This window comes from Perissodus microlepis, chromosome 12 (genome assembly GCF_051167445.1).
Source record: "Perissodus microlepis isolate ML-2025 ecotype Zambia chromosome 12, ASM5116744v1, whole genome shotgun sequence".
In the NCBI taxonomy this organism is placed as follows: domain Eukaryota; kingdom Metazoa; phylum Chordata; class Actinopteri; order Cichliformes; family Cichlidae; genus Perissodus; species Perissodus microlepis.
In genome coordinates, this window is record NC_140472.1 from 20,285,538 (window position 1) to 20,309,096 (window position 23,559).

The following is a 23,559-nucleotide window of genomic DNA, read 5'->3' on the forward strand; positions in this document are numbered from 1 at the left end:
CAATGAGAGGGTGATTATCACATCCAGACTGATATTCTTTATTTAGAGTAGGCAAGGCGCTGTTATCACAAATGCAGTTAGGACAAAATGCTGCTGCTAGATTCCTGGCTGGTAAATGGAAACATGAACATATTTAACCACCTGTGGAGTTTAGGATTCATTTTTAAAACCCTTTCTTCACTTATAAATTCTTACATGGGCTTGTCCCAAAATATCAGTCACAGAAATTACAGTTTTATACCCCTTGTTATATTCTTATTTCAGCTGACTGATAGCTCTTACTAGTTCTAAGCACTAGATTGGCTTCTAGAGAGAATTGATTGAAGCTCTCAGACTCATAGTTTTAATGTTTTAATTATGCCTGTAATTATGTTCTCTCGCTTTTTTGGTTTTCTCCATTGTTTTATTGATTGTTGTGCAGCACTGGTCTACATGTCTGCTGTGCCGAAATGCTCTATATAAATAAACTTGACAACATTATAGTTCCAAGCTTCACTGAAACATGTTATTGTAAAATGTCAATATTGGTTAAGAGTAAACAACGGGTACTTGTTGAAGGGTACTTCTTTTAATAGCTACTTGCTTAATGCAAAAATGGCTTTTTCTGATACCACCTGTCCTCTAATTAAGGCGTGGTAAGCTTAATTTCCCTTGAGTGAGACGGCTACATATTCATTGATTCATAACTGATGAAAATGTAGATGTTTAGTAACACTATAGCACATTGTTGCAAATCTTTTTCAGTGTACAAAGACAGCGTATTGTGGGTTGTAGAGGGGGTGGGGAGACATAAAAGATTAGAGATAATGGAGACCACAGAGACAGTAAAAGGAATGCGTCAGAGGCACAGGAATAAATGTGGGAAATGCGGCTGGATGCACGAGCAACAGAGGAAAGACAAAGAAATGAGAGAGAAACACAAGTACGTCTTAAAATGTGTGATAGGGCACAGATGGGGAACTTGTCTGTGTTGCACTTTCAGATTTGATGATGTGTGGATGCTATCTAAGTTATTGCTTGAAGAAAAAAGATCACATACGCTTGGTGGAATTCTTTTTCTGGCGTTTCCCCCCTACTCTTCCCCTCTTGCTGTGAAGTCCTGGTTATTGTTACCTCCCTGCTGTCTCGCTGTTATAAAACAAGTCAACTGAAAAACAGCCCCTCCTCAGTCTGTGACTCTGAATAAAAGACGTTTTACGAAAGAAGGTGGATAAACACAACATGACTTCTGGCAAATTCATAAAAAAATTCATACAACAAGCGTTTGCAGAGGCCACACCCATCATGTGCATTGCTGGTATGGTGTTTGGGCTGTTGTCATTAAATACTCATATCTGTATCATGTACAGACAAAAAAAAAATCATCTGTTTTACATTTTCTTAATTAATTAGCAGATATTTTCCATTGATTTCACATCTTTACACTGTGTTATAAGACATATAACAAACAGATTGCATTTTGATCAAAATCATCAATGTAAACAACCTTTCTTACACTAAAATGCTTCTTAAAAGGAAACTGTTTATTTTGCCAATTAAATAAGGCAAACAGTTGTCTGTCATCTGCTTGACTTGTTAAAGTTTACCCATTACTGTAACATGTACTATGCCAAAATATGTTGCCTGGCAAAGAAAATATCGAAGCATCATTTAGAAGCATATTCAGAAACTTAATTAAAAGTTTCTCTGGTCAGCTTGCTTTTCTAGGATTAAAAGAAAAGTTTGGTGCCAAGCACTGAAACAACATTTCAGTTTAACATCCACCAGTCTGCCGTCTGCTTTCTGGTGAGGAAAGTCTTTAATAAAGTAGGTAATGATTCCTTTCACGTGTCCACTGTTTCTTTCAAATCAGTTGCTTAGAGTGAGTCAAATAAGAAATATTGTCAGCTAGCAGCATTAATACAAAGCCAGATATAAAATGCTGCGATTTTGATAAATGAAGCCTTTCAGATGCATCTTTTCTGTCTAGCGTCAGGACGATGCTCTGTCTGTCAAATCTTATTTGTATCGACCTGCTTTTGAAAGTAGCGAGAGATTGGGTCCCATTTGTATTTATTTATTTGAGAATAATGGAATCGTCAGCAGATACCTGCAGACCTGTGACACTGCCCAGAATAGAGATCAGTATTTAAACAAATTAAAAACTTATTTTCCACGTGTAGATTGGATTAGGAGAAGTGAGATGTAGCAGGCCTGGTTCTTTAATTTGATCCTGTCTTTGTCTATTAAGAGGACTGCATTTCACTTATGCCGCCAGTTTTCTCAGCTTCAGTTGTTTGTTCTAATCTTTACAGATTTCTTTTTTCTTGTATACCATTTATCTTTTGGTTTGACCATCTCTAGATATTTTTCTCCCCTCGCATTACCTTTTTTTCTCTGACGGTTAATCGGTTTCTCGATGTTTCTCTCTCTTTGTCTCACTCTTCGAGTTGATGAAGGAGACGCATGTGTTAAGCAGCTGTGTCCACTCTGTGTATGTGCATGCCTATGTACACGTGTATTTCTCTGTCCAAAGTATGGGCACCAGCTGTGGCCAGCAGCTGTGTGTTTAGTGCCTTTTTTTGAGTGTGTGTGTGTGTGCTGCCATATGCAGGTGTGGGCATGTATCAGTTTTATGCAGCAGCTGTGTGTTTTGTGTGTATTTGGCTATGGACAGCTGTTTAGTAGGAGGTGATGATTTTAGGAGCCAAGTGCACAGTCATCTAGGCAGGCGGCCAGGGGACAGCAGGGAAAGTAAAGGCCAGTAAGGTGTAAGGCCTGGCGTGGGTGTTATACTCAATTGGGCACTTCTGGAACACTGCTGGATCTATCATAGATCATCAAGGCCCCAGCTGTGGGTGTCAGACTTTATACAGGATTATTAACCTGCCCCACTCTATAGATTGGTCTGTGATTGCTGCATAAATCAGTCAGAAGGAGTCACTTAAAGGGAACTTATTATGCTCACATTTTGAGCTTCAGATTTGTATTCTTGGATGCCACTAGAAGAACTTTGTTGGGTTTTACTCAGCCTTGGTGCAGCGCCTCAGTTTATCCTTTGTCTGAAACAAGTTACATCCATTAATTTGCTTCAGCCCTGGGTGGTTGGTGGATTCAAACCCAGGACTTTTAAGCTCTGAGGCAACAATACAGTTCTAACCACTGTACCACCGTTGTGCCCCTGAAGTTACTGAAGCCAGTTCCTCCCTCCATTCATAAAAGCATTCTTTTTAATCAATGAGGTGACTATAATTCTTCCAAATGACATTATAAAACACTGTCGGAAGCTGTCTGAAGCCTGAGCTTTGGCCTACAAGGATTACAGGCAATATTTAATATGAGCATCCCTGATTATAACAGTAAATGTGACTGAAAAAAAGAAAAGCGCGTTAGGTCTTGGTTCACTGTGGTTCATCAAGACAGAAATTTAAAACTTCCATACAATTGTTCCTCAGAACCCAGCTATGGATGTTTACATTTAAGTTTGTTAAAGCAGGAAGTTGAGCACTTTTGCAAAAGAATGAGTGATGGAGACCTAGCTAGCAAAAATCAGCACAAAAAGAAACTCAAGTAAGAAAGAGAAAGGCAAGGCAATAAGATAATAGTAAATATGCAAGGAAAGACAAGGATAAAAATAAATTAAGGAGAAAGCAAGATTACAAGACTACAAAACACAGCAGAAAACTGTAGCTGTCAGCAAATTGTTAGAATAACTGCTGCCCATAAAGTGTGAGTAGGAAGCAAATGGGACCCATATGGTTTCCTTCTGTCATTGCATCTATATTGAAGACCTGTCTAAAACCTCATTAAGGCCTTACGGCACCAACCATACCTCCACTACTAAAATCAGGCAGATGGTTATCAGGCTCTGTGATGAGACACCAGCTGTGCCTATGACACACTGATAGACAGTGCTTTCTGGGTGTTCTCCTTTCATTTAAATGTCATCACTCCATTTTGTTACACAAAGCAAAACAACACACACAAAAGAAAATAAAACAAATGCTGCTGATTAAACAAAAAAATGGTGCAGTGCTTGTCATATAAACAAATTATATTATTGTGTCTATAGATTTACAATCCATTAATTTATTTTTCTTCTAAATCAACCAGTAACACCCTTTATATAGCAGCTGGGTGAACTACACAATCTCCCACTGTTCTTTCTTTGCTGAAGGAAAATTCTTTGCTAGAATTATTTAGTATTTAGGCCAACAGTACTCTTGTTGGGTGTTGATCACAGCCCCAGATGTCTAAGCACTTTTGAAAAGTAAGTAGAGTGTTGCATGGACTTAACTGTCTTAATTGCCTACACTTGAGAGCAAATTAAACAGAGAATTTAAGGATTCGAAAGTCTTTGCACTGGAAACAGGTAATATTATTCCAAAGACACATGCAGACTGTGTATATATATATATATATATATATATATATATATACACACAACTATCTATCTATCTATCTATCTATCTGTACACATACATACATATATGCAAGAGAGAGGGAGAAAGTCAAAATATATTATATCCAGCATGGAAGTACAGTCTGAAAGTCTGAAAATAGCATTCCACTCTGAAAAGAAGAGTGAAAGGTTTTAAGAGTAATGAGATGATGAAGAATGGGATGTAGTCCTCGCGCTCTCTCTCTCTCTCTCTCTCTCACTCACACACACACACACACACACACACACACGTGGATGTGCACATGGACAGAGACACACATACACCTCATATGTTATGCCTGACCATTAGTCAAAGCTGTCACTACGCGTACCGCCAGATCATTAATACAGCCACTGTCAAGTGTGCTTGAGTCATTAGTATGAGAGGAGATGGTGCGGAAGAAAGGCTATACTGTAAAAAGATAATATGAAATATCTCACTTTGTGTTTGGATTTAGCCAGGGTGAAACTCTTCTAAAGCTGTGAGCGAGGATGCGTGAGAATACTAAAGGATAGTATTCTGGCTGTTCTTGTAGAAATGATACTTTACGTATGTGCATGAAAAAGTAAAAAATAACCAATATTTATACATATACCTGTATATGATGGCTGAAATTGTAAAATTTTGAATAAAATAGTTTGAAATAACCGTAATAAACATAAAATTTTGTACAAGGAAAAATTGTTCCCACAACTTCATTTTTCTTGATCAAGGTAACAGTTCTGAGAGGTGTGCTCCAAACATTTTTCATGAATAAACCGAATGCTCCACAGAGACCCTCACTATAATGTGAAATTGTGCAGCAGCCCTCTCGAGAAGAGATTTTTTTTCTTCAAATAGCACCAGCCTCTTGACACAGCAATGTGAGGTCTAACAACTGATGTGGAGATGCACACATATTCAGTTTTTGTAGTTATTTTTTAATCCTTCAGTGAGAGCATGCATTAGAAAAATACCATTACTTAATTAATATCTTATTAATAGTTATAGTTATATTTTGTTAATTTCTGATAGACTTGCATTATAAAAATACCAACATAAAAATATTTAATTTCTGTTGTTCTGTACCATTGGCTGTCATAAACATGTATCTAGCATCTACTGTATATATTCACTCAGTCACTTTCAGACAGACAAGGGCAATGTGACAGAATCATTAAGAAACGTTTGTGTGTGTGTGTGTGTGTGTGTGTGTGTGTGTGTGTGTGTGTGTGTGTGTGTGTGTGTAGAAGGCAAGTATTGAGCTGTCTAAATGTCAAGGGTGTGTAATTAAAGTCAACCTGAGTGCTGTCAATAGTTGATGACTACTACTGGGAACATGGTTTGTTCCATATTCCGGTATAATTATAGACCACAGGGCTCCACAGATGTGCCTACAGGTGTCAGTTGTATTAAATCAACCATGACACTAACCAAACCAGCCAAACTACAGGAGACCGTGTCACTGTTTTCTTCACCTTCTTTCAATTTCATTTTTACATTCACATAGAAATGATTTTTTTCTATGTGCATCTTCAAATTGAATGTTTCCATGTTTTGTGTACGGTTATATTGTCGTACACATGTTGTGCTTGCAACCTTGTCCCCCTGCTGTGTCTATAATGAAAAGCTAAATGGCCGCAGTTAAAAGTGATTAAAGATGGACGGCTACCTAGGAGGAGCGGGAGAATGCAGCAGTTGGGAAATGACAGCGTGAGGTAAATGACAGCCTTCCTATGTTTAGGATAAGTGGATCGTGCCGCTATATTCAGCCTTCAGCATCAATTATTCAGAGACCCACTGACAAATCCCCAGTAACTGAGGTTCCTCTGCAGCAGTCGAAGTGCGAGTTTCACCCACGATTCACCCATTCTCCATTTCAGATTTAAAATTCTATCACTGGTATCACCAAGGGTACCTCTGTGAATTAGCTCTGTATTAATATTTATTATAAAGACTAAGGTTATAATAATCTGATATGTAGTCTATGTGCAAGAAATTACTTGTGACATGTTGGAGATGCCATCTGTTTCTGACATTGTTTTTTGTAGGAGTGTAGTATCTACAAACTTTCAGTGTATGTGCAAATTTAAGTTCATTTGGTTGGTACAACAGATAGATTTCATGCAGTTTCATGTCCTGGTTAAAGACACTTGTAGTCACAGTTTTGAAGATAGATGTGATCGCATATGAGGCCCACATATGAGCACACATACATACATACATACATGTCATCACAGTTACCTATTACTAGTTGGCTTTGTTGTCAGCTGCCAGTTTAACATTAGTTTAACTCCTCCTGTTGGTGCTAGCAGTGCTCCCTTTGGTGAGCAGATTGCCTGGGGTGTGCTAATTTAACTAATTTAATTTCTCAGGGGTGCAGCTTGTTTTGCACAACAAAGTTCCTGAAAGGTATCCCGGAGCTAACGTTTGAGGAGAAAGTTCTTTAAAGCTGTGCAATTCCTAATACACTCAGAGGTGACAAGGGTAAAAAAAGAAACACCTGTCCCTGTTTTCAGATATCCGAGTTCACCTCGACATGGAGCCAACCCCTGTCTATTTGCATCACCGTGCACAGCTATGAATTATATTTGGATCTGAACAATGCGGAAAATACCGGCTTGCTTAATCCACCACCTGTGGAGCTGTCAATGTCAGTGTCTTATCTAGTCTTGTCTGGCAACCATGGTGTGGGTTGCCTTCGCAGCTCTTCTGTCTAACCTCTGCAAATTTTCTACAAATTTTCTAATTTTCTCCTTCTCAGCTGGACCAAATTTACTGGCTCAGGCAGGTACTGCCCCTGCCGCGAACTCTGTCACCATGAACTCCAAACATATCGGGGCATCTTAGCCTGCCTGGTTGGTTGGGCTGCAGAAAGCAGTTGGCAATTTAGCTGCTGGTCATTCTGTCACACATTCAAACTCTGAGTTTCTCTCTAAACTTTTTTTTTTTCGTAAAAAAGCGTGCGAACTCTGAATCAGCAGATCTTATTTTTCAGGCTCGAAATATTCTCAGTTTCCAGCTGTGCATGTCTGTCAGAGCACAGGGTGGCTTTGCTGAATTTCACTTTGTACGCCAACTCCATTTTCACACCGTTTTACAATTACTGGACATGATGGCATTTATGATTGTCATTGTGCCATTCAGGCTTTTAAAGATGATGTCTGTGTGCATCACGTCACTTCTGAAGTAGACTTGCGATAACCGTTAGGTACTTGAAGAGAGCCTGAGTTGCGTGCTACACTAGGGCCCCTCAACAGAGTGGGTGCCTTTTCCCAAGGTGATGTCCTCAGACGCCTCCCTGGGGGGAATATGTGCGGTCACACAGGTATCGCAGTTCAAACTGCACACTATCCGCCTAAAAACCAGTAGCCATATTAAACATAACTGTAAATCTTATGCAGATATTTCATTCTTCACAAACATGTGTTGACAAATTTGACCAAAATGACGAACACTACAACTGAAGACACTGTGCATGTGTTTATCATTATTGGTGCATTTTTCTTTTAAGCAACTTATTTTTAGTTTTGTAAGTTCACAATATTGTTTGAGTTTGTTAAATTGTTCAGTTTTTTAAATTCTAGTTTGCATTTTGACATCAATTAACTAAAGTAGTTTTTCACTGCTTGTTTTATTTCTAGATAAAAACAATAACCCTGATGAAGATGATTTGACACTGTTTGGATTACCTTGCATTTGCACACCAATATTCATGCATACATGAGTGACACTATAATAAATGGGACCATGTGAGTGTGTTCTAATAACAGATGGCTGACCTTGCAGCTGTGAAATGTTAAAAGTGGAAACTGCACATTTGTGCATTTCATTTTGTTGCATAAATGTTAGTGTCAGTTTTTTCTAATATATCATTACTCTCCTATGCTCTGCTTTTCTCTTCTTGTAGGATTCCCCTGCACCCAGCAGATACAATGTGAGTCAGACATTTGAGAAGGTTAATGGCCACTCTTACTTAGAACCCCGAAGTGAAGACGCTAAGAAACGGCAAAGCTGCTTCCTGTCTGCTGCACCAAGAAATGATTTCTTCCTACACAGTAACTCCAGCGTGCCAGGTGTAGCACTCGATTTTTTGTTTGGTCTGTCAATCAAAATAATGCATTTCCCTGCCCCATACCATAACCCTTACTTCCACAGCTGAATGCCTACCTGAATACCTAAACACTAAACAAAGCGTTAAACCCAATTTCAAGTGTTAGCTTTGTTGCGTCCAGCATTTTGGTCTTCTATGTTGTTGGGCTCCACAGGTTCAGTGGGCCCCCTCAAAATACATTATAATAAAGACCCACAAGGACATTATGTAAAGAGAAACGGCTCAGTCTATGTGTGGGTCGGTCCTTCCTTTCTTTTCAGTGCTAAATATTCACAAACTGTACTGTGCCTCCCTTTGCTATCATACAGTCCAATTAGTTTCATCTCTATGGGCCTCAAACCTAATATTTACCTGAGTTACACCCCCATTGAAAAATGTTGTTAGAAAATTGATAGATTCATGACTTACTTGGATAATTTATGACTAGCCCCCTTTCACCAAGGGACTCAACCCAGGAGAAACCTCAAACCATTTAACCAAAATCCAATTTGCATATAAATAGATTTGAACTGTTTGCAGAATTGTTTCTGCTTAGAACGCAAACACGCACACACTTATACATCTCCACCCTGAAGCACTTATGTGGACACGCGTATATGGACACTTAACGTGAACTTAGAGACGCACAATAAGCACACTGATATGCGCATGCTTTTTTCCCCCATAGTTGAATTTGCATTTATGAATAGGTCTATAATATATGGAACATTATATTACTTATCATGCTGGGTCTAACGTGATCATATTTCTGATAATGGTAGGACCGAGCGTTTAGCTATGCATTATTTCTGAGCAAAAGTTAATGACTGTGGTGCTCATAATGATCTGTGACATTAGCAGTTGCTCAAGGTGTTTTTAACCATGTGTGTAGTCATAAGTTGATTGCATGTAGCCACTGGGGCTGAATAGCACCTATTGTTGTCTTACTTTAAAGCTGTTAGACCAATGATGAATTCTTTATATATTTTATGTCCCCTTATCACAATTCTAAATGCAGTGAATATAATATCTTGCCCGGGGGTCCATTAAACCATTTAAAAAATCAATTGTAAAAGTTTTATATCATAACTCCTTAAAAGTTGGGTGTTAGCATTATTCTTGTAACCTTAGCTTTGAAGTTTTATTGGATTGTGTCCATCCTCTGTCCATCCTCTGATTCACATCAGAGTCCAGTATTATGCAGGTATATCATTTTCCAGAGATTACAAAAAACAATTACAATTCTTATCTGCCACAGCTTTGCTGTAGACCTTTTATCCAGAGAGTCACATGGCAGTTACTTCTTTTAGCTTTAATTGTGCTAAAACTTGTATAGAATTTGATAATCAACAGAAATATAGATTTGTACTAACAATTTAAGATTATGATGGGATTTTTTTGGCTCAGATCTTATGATTGCTTAGCCTGAAGGTGATAGTATGTGGCCAGGTTATTATAGTTAACTAAAACTAAATGAAAAACTAAAGGTGAAAAAAGATTTTAGTTAACTAAAATTAAATTTAAATCTAGACTTTTAGAAAGAATTGAAACTAACTGAAATGATTTTTTGAACTTGGAACACTAATGAAAATAAAATAAACATATTGTATTTGTTAGTTTGGTAAAAATGTTATCACAATTTGCCTTATGAGGCTTTCATAGAAATATTTATTGAGACTTTGGATTTCCACAAGACTGTGAGTCAGCTGTTTTGAAAAAGTTCTGTGTTTTTATTGTAATACTTGAAGTGATTTTGCTAAATGTTGCCTCTGACACATGCTGGTCATACAATAATAATTAATAAAGATTAGAACTAAGACGAAAACTAATAGAAACTAGACTAAAAATAAACATTTTCAAACAATGAAAAGGAAACTAACTATAAGTACAATCAAATTAAAACCAAAACGTAAAAAAAAGAAATAAAATAAAAACTAATCAGGAAATACGAAACTATACAAAGTCCGGTAAGGTAAAAAGAGTGTTCTTTGTATGTTTACTGGCTTCTAAGTGTGTTTGTGTTCATCAGGCCCCGGCCAGTACAACCCAAGTGTAAAATCTGCTCCAAAGTTGACACTGATGTCCTCCAAAGAAGATCGATTCAAAGTTCCCAAGAACATCAGCCCAGGACCTGACACTTATTGGGTAACAGTACAAAAAGATCTATTAATGTCAGCCTTGTAAAACATCCTCACTTTGTACCATACTCCCAGTGCGCTTGACTGAACTAAAGTACATTTATGTCCACAATTTGATGCAGTTTGTATAGTTTTGCCTCTGTATACCCCCACAGTGGATTTACAATCAAACAATTATATGACTCACGTTCAAGGATTTAACAAAGTTACATTACAGACATTTTATACACATTATACATTTTATGAATTCATGAAGGCATCTCTTGATTGTAGACTTTGACAGTGATACTCTTTCCTCCTTAAGAGTGTTCTTGACTTGTTCCGGGTGTTGTAAAGTTGTTTTTCTTAACCCCGGAAATAACTCTGTCTTCATACACTTTATTTGTGTGGTATTTTGGGTCTTTTGGTGTTGCTGAGCTGCTAGGTGCACTCCTTTTGTACCAGACTGGTGATTTAGCCAAGACTAAAGATTTTGCTCTCTCTGATAGGTTTATTTTGGTTTTTCAGCCTAACAATGGCATCTCTCACTAGCATGTCTTTGAAATACAAATTCCACAGTTGAATCAATTTCAAATATTCTATCTGCTTCATTTATCATGAAATCTCAAGTTAACCAGGCTCACCTGGCTGTGAAACTTCTTGTCAGTCAATTGTTAAAATAACTTTAAGCCTCTGAAAATGGGGGACTGTATTAAATAATGTCTAAAGTCCTAAACAGTAAATGCTACATTTTTGTAAAAGCCCTTGAATTAAAGCTGAATCACATATTGAAATCCACTATGGTTTTGTACAGAAGCAACCAAACAAAAACTGCTTCTTTTTTCTGACACATTACAGACCTAAGTTTAAGTGTGCAGATGCATGCTGAGTTTTTAGCATATATGGACACAGCGGTTGCTCTTTGTGTGTGTCGTGTACACCTGAGATGTAATACCCAGAACGTCTGACACTACTTGAGTTGTAATCCCCGCAGAATCTATCACATTTCTCCCAGTGACCTTGAGCTGTGCGGAAGAAATTGATTGCTTAATAGAAAAAAGAAAAACAAATCCAAACTTCAATATCTTTCCTGGGCTGATGTACTTTTCTGCACAGGGCAGGTTTTCAGTTTGTGGGAGACTTTATTCTTAATTGACCTACCTGGTTGAATTAAACTGGGTAAAAATAGATGCCTTTTATTAAGTGTAATGTCGTTTAATGCAGCCACCACAGAGGACTGACAGACAAATGCACTTCATGACTGAAGCATAATGTAGCTGTAATGAAACTTAAGCAGAGCATAATCTTTCTCTGCTTTGTTTTAGTGCATTTTAATAGAGATTACAGCTTTGGGTTTCCACTGATGGTGAATGTGTGTGAGTGAGAAGAAAGTGCTAATATTGTTTCCAGTCCCCGCTGATTTTGAATGGCGAACATCAAAGACAAAACCCGAGGTTTGATTCAAATCTCACTACACAGTTCATCATCATGTTCATGTCCATTGGTGCGATGTTATCACAGAGCTCTTTTTTTTCTCCATCTGCCTGTGTCCCAGTCTGCCTGCTGCCTCTGTGTAGTTTTATCTCTCAGCTTTCTACTGTCTTCTCTTCTGTAGTCTACAGTCTGTGTCTCTTCTCTCCCTGCTTTACTTGTTTTCTAGTTTTACCTGTATCTGTAATATGAAGACTTTTTCTCCAGAAGCTTTGCCCTTCAAAAGCATATAGGAAATCTGCCTCAAAAGGTGTTTCGAGACACTGACACGGACACAATTTTAGTTCAATTAACACCGTCAAATTTTAGCACATTAGTAAAATGTGATAAATGTATCAGCACAGTAGTGGTGAGATGTCTCAGATAATTAAAGAAGCATTGCAGGTCTAATTGAATATGACCGGCACTGGTGAATTTATCCACCTGACTGATAATGCCAATCAGGCAGCAAAACACAAATTAAAAGTAACTGGTAAATGCACACTGTGTAATGTGCCAGAAGAGCAGAAACGGCAATAGCAAGGGGAAGACTTGTTCCAAGTAAACAATGGATAACAAAGCGAGTGTAAACTTCAAAAGAATATACTTTGCACGTGCTTGATGAAAAACGACGATCATTCCATGTTTGTCAGACCTCAGGGTAGTCACAGTGCATTTGATAAACAATACTTGTTGTAGTCATACCTTTAGTTTGTTTATGATATAACACCACAGGGCTCAGTCAGGGTTCAGCACAGAGAGATAACCAATAGAGGCTCAACTCTACTTATGTATTCTAATATATCAGATGTATCTCTAGAGTGTTAAGTCTGTTTTTCCTTTGCCTCCAGCATAATTAGTGTTTCTCCCCTCCTCTGTGCAGTTTACATCACAAGTTCAGCAAAGTGTCTTTTTGTAAGTCAGTCTTGGCATGCGAGAATCTGTTTCCTCACAGGATTTCTAAACATGCACGTTTTCCCATAAGACTTTATACAAAGGTTTGATATGCATTAATGTGCTTTTTTTTTTTTTTTTTTTTTAATGTTTTTTGCATGAAGAATTAGGTCAGAGTCAGAAGCCTTGATAATAGAACAGTCATATTAGGGTTAAAATAGGATGGCAACCTCATTATGACTAGGTCTTGTTTTTTTTGTTTTTTTTGCATTTGACAACCGATTACAAGTAATTGTGGTGGCCGCTTTTGACTGCAAGGAAATTGCACTGGCTGCCTGGTAGAAGGTGGCCAGTCTCCAAACAATTTTAGCCCAATTCAAATTGACTTCGGTTGCTCTCAGATGGGCAAAAGTTGTTAAATAATCGCCTTTTATTTTCAGTCTGAATGTTCAGACTGAATCAGTCTGCCCTGATGAGTGCAACTTGTTGGCGATGCATTTCTTTGCAGCAGAGTATTGACTGCTAATTGGTTGTAAAGTTTTTATTTTTTATTTTTTGTGGGATGGTACCAACAAATTTGTCCCCATCTGTAACTTTACTGCCTTGGGTTGTTGGTAGGGGTGGGTTTTGATTATCGATTAAAATCAATTCTGGCTTGGATAACGTGATATCGTTTTTTAAATATAAATGTACTTTGCCCGAAATGCCAGAATCTCAGGTTAAACCTCACAAAATTTCAATAACCACCAAACAGCTAAAACAGTAAATGAGAGCAGGTACACAGATTCTGCACAAAGGCGTAAACACAAAGCGTGGACCCTCCGACGGATCAGAATCAGTGAGATGTCGCCTTTCTCACCCGACGTCACGGACACAGTCAGGGCTGAAAGCTCGCTGATTCTGATGTTTCGGCGGGTCCGCGCTTTGTGTTTACGCCCTTTTTGCGCTGATTTTGAAGCTGCAGGTTTTTATCTCTCTCCAAACAATATTGACTGAACCAGATGCAAAACAAGATCCAAACTTCGCTTCATGCAAACATCGTCATGAATTCCCTCTTACTTTTGCTGTTTTGCTTCCACCACGATAAAATCACACTTCATGCACAGCTCTCTCTCTCTCTCTCTCTCTCTGTACTTCAAGAACAGTTTCCCGTCTAAAAATCTGTTTTCTGCATTATTCGCTTGCTTGTTACGCACAAGTCTACCGTTGTTTACAGCACTGTCAGCCCCTGTTTTTTTTTTCCTTTTACTTACTTCCGAAAAGAAAGCCTCATTTCTGCTGTTCAATAGGCTGCTGAACAAATGTAAACTTTTTAAAATTATGCAAAATTGCAAAAGGCTTAGCCGTGTCTCTTAAAACCTCTGTAACTTTGCTCTGCTTCACTTCAGCAGCATCAGGTAATGTTCATGTGTTGATTAATGGTTTTCTTTCGTTTTTGATCTACTGCAGAATATTTTTAAGGTCATCTGCTATAAAATCCCAGGCCAGGAAAGTCGCCTTCATGCTTTTCTGTTTTATCCTCAGTTACTTTGACACAAAGGCTGTGATGCTTACACCTTTGATAAAGTCTGGCAAGTGTCAGCTTTCCTTTTATAGAAATAAAAATATGGAAATGTACTGATATGTGATCAGAATTATAATATTTCTGACTGTCTGAGGCAAAATTTACCCGATTCAAATCGACTCGAATCAGATTGAATCGAATCGTGGATCAAATCGATTCGGGACCTTGTGAATCGAAATTGAATTGATTCTAGAAATCAGTGACGATACCCAGCCCTAGTTGTTGGCACTAGCTACGCTAACTGTGTGTAAATTCATACTATATAGTCATTTAGATGTTAGAGGTTGCATTGTTGAGATTATGTGCCTTTTCTTTTTGGTTGTTATGAGCTGATACATTTTCTACATTTATTTGTAAGTATCACACAAGATGGAGGACGCTGTAAATACACCTCTCTCCTCTGGGAGCTCAAAATGTTTGGTGAGTCTGCCTACCTACCACCTTCCTTGACATTCAAGTCGGTCTATCATAATCTTTTTGGATGAGTTTTTGTCATTGCTCTCTCGATGACAATCGTTCTCTTTGCTTTATTTCTTTCTCTTATAAGAGGGAGGTGTAGCTGTGGGAATTTCTACTGTAGCTAGTAAAACTGTTGAAAAATCTGATATGATCCTGTTCCCACCTCAACCTGTCCTATCTCCATCCTTTCTCCCCCAAGGGGTTGGGTGGTAAAAGTTGTATTGAACTGAGATCCACATCGAGTGTTTGTCTGCAGCTACTTTAACCATCACAGAGAGCTTTAAAGATGGTAGATAATTGTCTCAAAGTAAGAGTAAATTGGTTTTGCTAAACTTTGTAGCAGCGTAGTTACATGATTAGATCTTCAATATCAGCTAATAATGCTCTCTGTAGAAGTGAGCTGCAGATGAGTAAATTAGGCCCTAAGTTCTGCTCCACTGGCTGCCCAAGAGCTCCGACAGCATAATTTGTATCTTTCTTCTGTCCAAGTATATACTTCATTTTGGTGCACCAGTTTCTGGAGGAGGCATGATAGGTCAGTTGGAATTTTTTTTGTAGGTGTAAATGACTTTCTCTTGCAATGTGTTAGAGGCTTCAAGAGGCTCAATCCCACCTTAAGCAGCAGAAGAACATATGTTGCAAACCTGCCAGTCACTTCTAAGATGAGCTAATACAATTTGGTAAACTAGATTTGGCATTTCAGATTACTCATGATGCCTCTTACCAGAAGCACTGCACACTGTTTTGCAAGTACTTTTTTATTTTCAACCTTCCTGTGATCTAAATAATTTTAGATGTCCATCTGGTATTCATACATATGTATAATGAAGTAAAGGCCCCATACAAGAACATAAAAAAAGATTTCATTCATGGGTTATAGACTGATTCTATTGCATTGTACATAATCATATGGCTCCATTTAGCTGGAGGAAGTCAAGTTCCTTTTTAATAGCGAAATGCAAGTTTAAGCTCGCTGCTCAGTAATTAGCTGTGTGACTGTGATTCTATATGACACCACGGGCCATGCAGCGTTAAATATAGTATGAAGTGGAGCAGAGAGGGAGATAAATAAGTGCTTGTATAAGATGAGCAGGCAGAGTGTAGCATGGTAGTAATGAGAAGGAGGCAGGGGGGGTGGGGAGAGAGAAGGGGAAATGGCGGTAGAGGTGAGTTGGTGCTGAAAAGGTGGTGAAAATGCGTGGAGGAAGAGGAGCAGAGAGACAGAAAGCAGAAAATTGAGCTGCTGAAGAGGGTAGTTAAATTCAACAGCTGGAAATGTGTTCTGAGCATCTGAAATCTGAAGCAGACTTTTCATGTAATGGAACAGTAGCTATTTCAGCATAAGTGTGCGCATGATCATTCGTCCATACGTGTGCATAATGTCACAAAGCTGTCTACTTGAGCAGCATTTGTCCACTGTGAAGGTTCATTTAGAGTTTCCATTAAATGCACTATGTGAGGTACCTGCTTGAGCAGGCTTGATTACCTTTCTCACTCATACAGTAACACTGTTCTTAGTGGCTGAGCTTCATTTAACAGAGAGAAAAGTGTGGATGGAATATGGAAATGTAAAACGACTCGGGGAACGGATGTCGAGCAGAAACAAATATTAATTAAATGCTGTACTCTTTAATGGTATATATATGCTAGACGAGTACAAAACACATAATGAGGCAAGAAAAAGAAGAAACGTAAGTTTTTTCATTTGAAATAAAAAAGAGTGGTAAGTGGTAGTTTAATAATTAAAGAGTATATTTTTGACAATACTCTCAGCACTTTGTGCAGCACATGAAATAGAGTAAAGCTCAGCAGACAGTGGTAACCCTTTAAATTTGAAATTTCAATATCACTCTGCTGTACAAGTATATATACTGTATGTATTTATTGGCACCCTTCATAAAAATCTACTATTACTCAGGCTCCTAGTCATTATGATTTAGAACATAAGGTTTTCTTGACGCAGTTGACATATTATATGCTTCTCAGTGTGATGCCTGTGGCTTGTAAGGGCTCTCATTGTGTGTGAGTTTTCATGTTCCTACTTTTAATTCTTGTTGACTTTGGAAAATGTATGTTTTAAAAGAGCTGGAAACTACAGTACAGTTTAATTGACTGTTAATCTGTTGAATATACTTCACTGTGGAAGTTACATTTAAAAAGGAAGGTCCTTGCATGGCTTTAACCAGCTATGAAGTCTGGAGTTTTGGCATGAATGGCATGAATCAGTGTGTGACACACTAGATCTTTGTTGTTTTATTTTGTTTTTATTTATTTATTTAAGACTAAAGGGATTCTGTGAAGTTGTGGTTTATACACACAGCATTCATCTTCCATATTTTTATATATAGTGTTGCTCCTGCAAAAAAGAAGCAAGCTGTACAAAATAAAGTCCTTCATAGTTTTCAAAATACCTGGTTTTGCTGGCATGCACCTCTAGGACCTTCTCTAGCCTTTTCTACTGGTCAGTGGAGCACAAGTGCTATGCCTTAAATAGAGAAAAATTGTTGAGCTCACAAACTTCTAAAGCCTGATTAGGGTCTTGGGTCCTTGTCTCCATATTTGTCTCACTCTTTGGCTGGATCAGAATCTATTTTGGTACCTGGCATTCATTTTGTTTTCAGTCTTGTAAAGTTTTCCTGAATAGATCTCGCAGGGTTGTTATGTACAGACCTTGTGGATGTTCCATCTATACTTTGTGTCAAACTGACGAACGGACTCAAAAGGTGTATAATCTGTTCTTTGGCCGACTGAAGTACTGGTAAATACGAGCTGCTCATGAAAAGTAATTTGATTCTCTTGCGTCTCTTGTTTTGCTGGATTGTGGGTAGCAAATGCTTGCGTTCCTTCACTGTGTGTGGCAGGTGCTGTGTGTGTGTGTGTGTGTGTGTGTGTGTGCGTGTGTGTGTGCGTGTCTGTGTGTGCGTGTGTGTGTGTGCGTGTGTCTGTGCGTGTGTGTGTGTGCGTGTGTGTGTGTGTGTGTGCGTGTCTGTGTGTGCGTGTCTGTGTGTGCGTGTGTGTGTGTGCGTGTCTGTGTGTGCGTGTGTGTGTGTGCGTGTGTCTGTGTGTGTGTGCATGTCTGTGTGTGCGTGTGTGTGTGTGTGTGTGTGTGTGTGTGTTATAGGGACGACTGTGCATCCTGCACTCCTTCGTCTGTGCTCATGGGCGCGGTTGAATATGTCTTCATACATACCAAGTAACATAATCACCACCACCAATTACCAACCTGCATTTTTCCCCTTTACCTTCTCCCCTCTTTGACCTACTGAAGCATCCCATAATCTCCCTCATCATTGCCATTCCAATGGTGTCGTCACTTCCAAGGGCTCTTCCCCTATCTCCTCGACCTACCCAGTAACCCCGAGGGTGACCTGGAGTTGAACCTGCAACCCTTTTCCCATTAGGATCAATACTGAGATCTGAGCCGTGCCGCCAGTGTTCTCAAATCCTGCTGCAGCACCTCTGGCATACTGATGTGTGCGTGTCCGTGTGTGCACGTACGTGCTCAAAGGTTATATGGAGGTAGTGGGGGGTGAGAGAGAGAGCGAGTGAGAGAGAGGGAGATAGAGCTTTGCAGAAAAGGCTCAGCAGTACCTGGGTAGGACAGCTGATGAAGTGTGTGAGTACATAGAGCATATATATGTGTGTATGTCTGTGGGTTTTTTGGGAGGTGATTTTAAGGGCAGACTTTGAAGTGAACGTAGTTTTTTCCTCTGTAAGACTCCCCTTCCCCAGCAGGGACTAACAGACTCAGTATTTGTAAGGGTTTTTTGAGTCATGTTTGTGATTTTAACCTTAATGACCCTTCGCTCTAAAAGCATATTAGAAATAATTAAGCCCTTCAGATAATTATTTAATTTTAAATTATTTGGGCCTTATATCATTGGATCTGTTACCAGTCCATGGTAGGACTGAACAAAATGTTTGACCATAATATAATATATGTTATTTAGTATAAATTTTCTTCAAACACTGCTTAAGCATCGTCAAGAAATTAGTAAGTGTGCAGACCATGTGTGTTAAAAGACAATACAAAACTACAATACTTAAATCCCTGGTGGAAAATGTTAAGAACACTTCATTACTCCTGTTTTAAAGTCAAATGACAAAAACCCATGAGTCCTGAATTTATTGCATTGGCCTCCAGTTATTCATTTATGCATTAATTGTTTTGGGTTTTTTTTGGTTAATTTGCTATTTCTTCTCTTTCCCTTTTTAAAAATATACAGTAATGTGCAAAAGTCTTGAGCCGCATATCATTCTTTACGATTTTTTTTGGAAAGAGCCAGACTTTAAAGTGATCTTCAGCAATAACCTAGGCTTGAAGGTCTTTTTAAAGATTTTTTGACATTGGCTGCGTTTTCATTCATTTTTAGTTCAGTTCTGTGTCTTTTGAGAAGATTTTTTTCCTTTGTTAAGCCACTTAACACTGACCTATGAATCATTCAAGCATAAAAAGCCACCTAACTTAAGTGAACCAGTGGTGTGTCTACACATAACAGACAAACGTAGCAAAGAACCAATGTTAATTTATATCTTTTGGTACTTTGTTAATAGCAGCCTTTTGCAAAAACACAAAGTTAGTTTCCATTTCTACCTAAAGAGGCATTAGCCAAATGGATAAAAGGACATATCTGAAAATAGTGTCAGTGTGAAAAGTGACAGACGTAAAAAACTATATATAGCAGACGAAAATTGCCTGAAAGAATCTGAAAAGAATCCAACAAAGACCTGACACAGGACCTGAGACATGCATCTTCACCACCAGTGTTAGTCAAGTTAGTTGAAAATAGTAATTAGTAACTAATTACTTCTCCGAGAAAGTAATCCAGTTACTTTACTGATTACTTATTTTCAAAAGTAATTAGTTATCTTATTACTTAGTTTCTTTAAAAAAAAACATGATGCACAACCTGAATACGTAATAAAGCAATAGACCTTTCAGCCCAATTCTATTTTTTATGCATAATCCATCATATAAAATTTAATTAAATGAAAAAGTGTCATTTTAAATTTTTTTATTAGTTTTAATCTTTTAACTTTATGCACATTGCATCAAGCAGAAATTAAATTATAAGCAACAGTCTTTGACATGAAGAAATTTGTTTAACATTTAAACCTATTTTCTGCATATTCCAGCATATAAAATAAAATTATATTTTGTGTTTACACTCACTCTTTCAAATAGATGCAAGTAAAACACAGCAAAATAAATAAATAAATAAAAACAAAGGTTCAGCAGCACTAAGTCCTGTCACTCTCAAGTCTATTTTCACCTGTTTAGCAGGAGTGGGGCCGGTGGAAGTTTGCCCAGTGGAATTGGATGTGGTAGCCACAGCGCTCATGTCAGTGGGGGGATCCGGGGTTTTCTCTCTGAATTTCACATTCCTGTGGCAGCGTGCTCGCTGCTTGCTAAGATTTGAACTTTAATTTTTCACTGTAGAAAGAAGTTTTCTTCCCACGCAGAGTGTACAGCGGACGCTAATGTTTTTGTCACTTTTTACAGAATCCAACTTAAAGTAATGCAAGTACTTCCAACCTTTAAACGCTACATGGTCGTACTCTGTCCCGCACTATTATTCATTGTTGATCTACACACATCTGTTACTGCTCATTTTCATGAGACACTCTCACAAACAAAATCACGGTTTAGTAACGCAGGAACATACCTGCTTACGGGAAAGTAACAGTAATCTAATTACTTTTTTTGCAAAAGTAATAGATAGATCAGGCTATTAGAATAATGGTGGCCATACCAAATATTGACTTTCATCAAGCTCATTAGAATTATACAAACGTTTTGCTTTATAACCTGTATTTCCAGGTATGCTTGCATATGTTCCGAGCAAAATGTGAAGAAATGAGGGGTGGCCGAGAACACCCATTTAACTTTTCATCATCCTTCATTGTCCCTCATCTCTGTTTTGTTTATGTCTCTGCAGTTGAGTCCAAGTATTATGAACACACTACTGAAGGGCACCTTCAACGCGACGCTCAACAACCCTCTGAGTCCCAGCTGCTCCCCCCGTGTGGCTGATGGGCCTTTAACAGCCCACAAGGCCATTAAAGCAAGCACACCCAACACCTTTATCGCCACCAGCAGTTCATAGAGTTCTTTGTGGGTCAGAGTTTAAAGATGAAAGGTTAGTGGGGGGGAAAAGATCAGTCCTCAGGTCATTACATTTAAATTCATATTCTGAGAAAAGTTGAGTTTTCATGAATATTGATGTCATGTTCATTCTGTTTGAATATATAGCAGATAACAAGTGAGTAAAGTTACAGTTTAATAACTGAAAACAAGGTAAGTTTGTTCATGTAATAACAGAAATGTGCAATTACAATATGTATTGTAATTCAATATCAGGCTTTAGGAGGTTTTTAGACTAATTGTGAGAATGACAGTAATATTTTTATATGTTGTATGTGTGCATTTCATTATGCATTTGGCATAGTTTTCACTCCCAGCCACTTTTTGAAAGCTTATGTCTGCAATCTGTCCAAGCTGTTTGTTTTATTGTGTGTGATATTTGTGTTTGAGTGTGTGTCTAAGCCCAGAATGGGCTATCAAATAACAGAGAAGTTCCCTAGAGCTGTTGTTCTGGTAATAGGTTTCAGTTTTTCAAGTGCTAGAAATTGCCCTCAGAGTAAATTACAGTTCATTTAAGCTAATTATAACAGCCAGTATCTTTTTAAACATCAAGTTTACAGTGCATAATGCTGACTGATTAACATATTTGTTTTTCCTTAATGTTTTAGGCAGCACTTTAGAAGAAGATGACTTTGCATTATTGTCACAGAGTGTTACTGTATACCTACCAAGAACATTTCATCTGAAGTTGGCTGTTGTGGATTATTTCCCCCTGTATAAACCACTTTGTATATCAGTAACATTGATAAAGGCATTCATATGAATAATGCTTGAAATGATTTGTTAACTTGTTATTATTCCATAGGGCATGTTGTTGTCTTAAGTCAAGCATCGAAAGATCCAATCTGGCATAAATGACTCAAATATTAAAAATGTTGTGAAGGTTTTGCTACAGTACTTTTTTTCTTGTTATAGTTAATAACAGTAAAGCTGGATGAATGCTAGCACAGATCACACCCCTGATGGGGCGTACACATAGGAAGAGACAAATGGCGATGTAGCAGCTAGAGAAACGCCAATAAAATCTAATGACTTGTGTAGATGACAGTCAATGCAACCGGTGACCCTAAGTGGGCGGGTCCTGAGTAAAACTAATCTGGACTTTGAGGCGAGTGATTGGAGCAATCAATGGGAGTGGAGGATACTGCTGACTGATGTACGACGGTGTGGGAAATACACAAGAGAGTTGCCTACTAAGCCAGAAGCTGACCCACAGTTAAAGTGCTTGGCGAGCAAACTGCTTCATACATGATTAATCTTTGAACTCACACATGATGCATCTTAAGGTCATGAGAAGCTACTCCTTAGTTAATGCCAGTAAACCAGCACATTTTTAGAATTCATATAAATTTGTTGCCATACATTAGTGCTTAACATGCATAAGTCATGAAGCAAGTATTATGTATATTTGCAATGACTGCCAAAGAAACAAGTGTGGAAGTCACATAGACGTGTTGTATGTCCTCGCATTGATGCACACATACACATGCTGCACAACATATACATCTAAACCAACAGCAGCTGCCTGTAGAACTATATTCTCCTTGTAAAAACAACGCTACAGCTTATCTACTGTGGAATTACCTGGTGCTGTACACTCAATTTTACTAATCATGCACAGAGCTGAGGTTTGACTGCGGTATGAAATATTAAGTGTACTCGCTGTTGGGCTTTGATATACCTAAAAGTGGAGACGGGCTGAAGAGTCGAGAAGAGGTTTTATAGTAAAGCTATGTGGCACCGTGATGGGAAAAAAAGAAGAAGAAAGAAATAGTTAACCTTAAAGAAATTGTTTGATGTTGCTGGAGAGCACTTATTTGCCGTTGTGCGTTTGCAGAGGGAATGGAACGACTTTCATATTTCTGTGAAATATGGGGCTTCAGCTGACCGGCCACTTTTCACTCTGCTGGGAGTGTCTTCTGATTCAGACTGCTGAAATCTTCAACAGCAGTCTGAAAATACTTTCTCAAATCAAGGATGTTTTTTCACTCGACGTGTTAGGAAATTCAAGCCTGCTCAAAAGTTCCTGACCTTGTGTAGGTAAGATGGGTGGATGTGATGAGGTGATAGAAGTTTGTGATGCTGGATGAACTACTTTTACTGGCAGTTACTACCGGAGAGTGTAGATTTATGTCTCTTACCTCCGCTGATTGCTCGGCATAAATCAGCTACTCATGGTTGTGTGAGTTCTTCCTCACTTTCAGACAAAGTTAACAACAACAAGTGTTTTAATAACCTGCTGTAGAAGCACAGGTGACACTTTGCGTGCACATCTTGTTGCCAGGATGCAGTTTGGCCATCTATTTAAAACAAAAATAAAAACCTTTACTAACCAAATGACTCAAACCACCCACTCCCCCTTTACTGTGTGGGATGTCTCTTTGCCCTGCCGTGTTCAAAATGTTTCTCTGAACATT

The 23,559-nt window shown here is 38.3% G+C and overlaps 1 protein-coding gene across 3 annotated transcripts in view; it reads left to right on the forward strand.

The window, feature by feature from the left end:
* stpg2 (sperm-tail PG-rich repeat containing 2) overlaps positions 1 to 22,039 on the forward strand; it is a 55,717-nt gene extending 33,678 nt beyond the window's left edge. For 2 of the 3 annotated variants that reach the window (XM_084946677.1, XM_084946679.1), the window contains exons 11-13: positions 8,311 to 8,476; positions 10,523 to 10,638; positions 20,937 to 22,039. In XM_084946677.1, the coding sequence (XP_084802803.1) occupies positions 8,311 to 8,476; positions 10,523 to 10,638; positions 20,937 to 21,104 (450 nt within the window). In that variant the 3' untranslated portion in view covers positions 21,105 to 22,039. The remainder of the gene's footprint in view (positions 1 to 8,310; positions 8,477 to 10,522; positions 10,639 to 20,936) is intronic. The other variant, XM_084946680.1, reaches the window with a different exon arrangement.
* Positions 22,040 to 23,559: the final 1,520 nt, after the last annotated feature.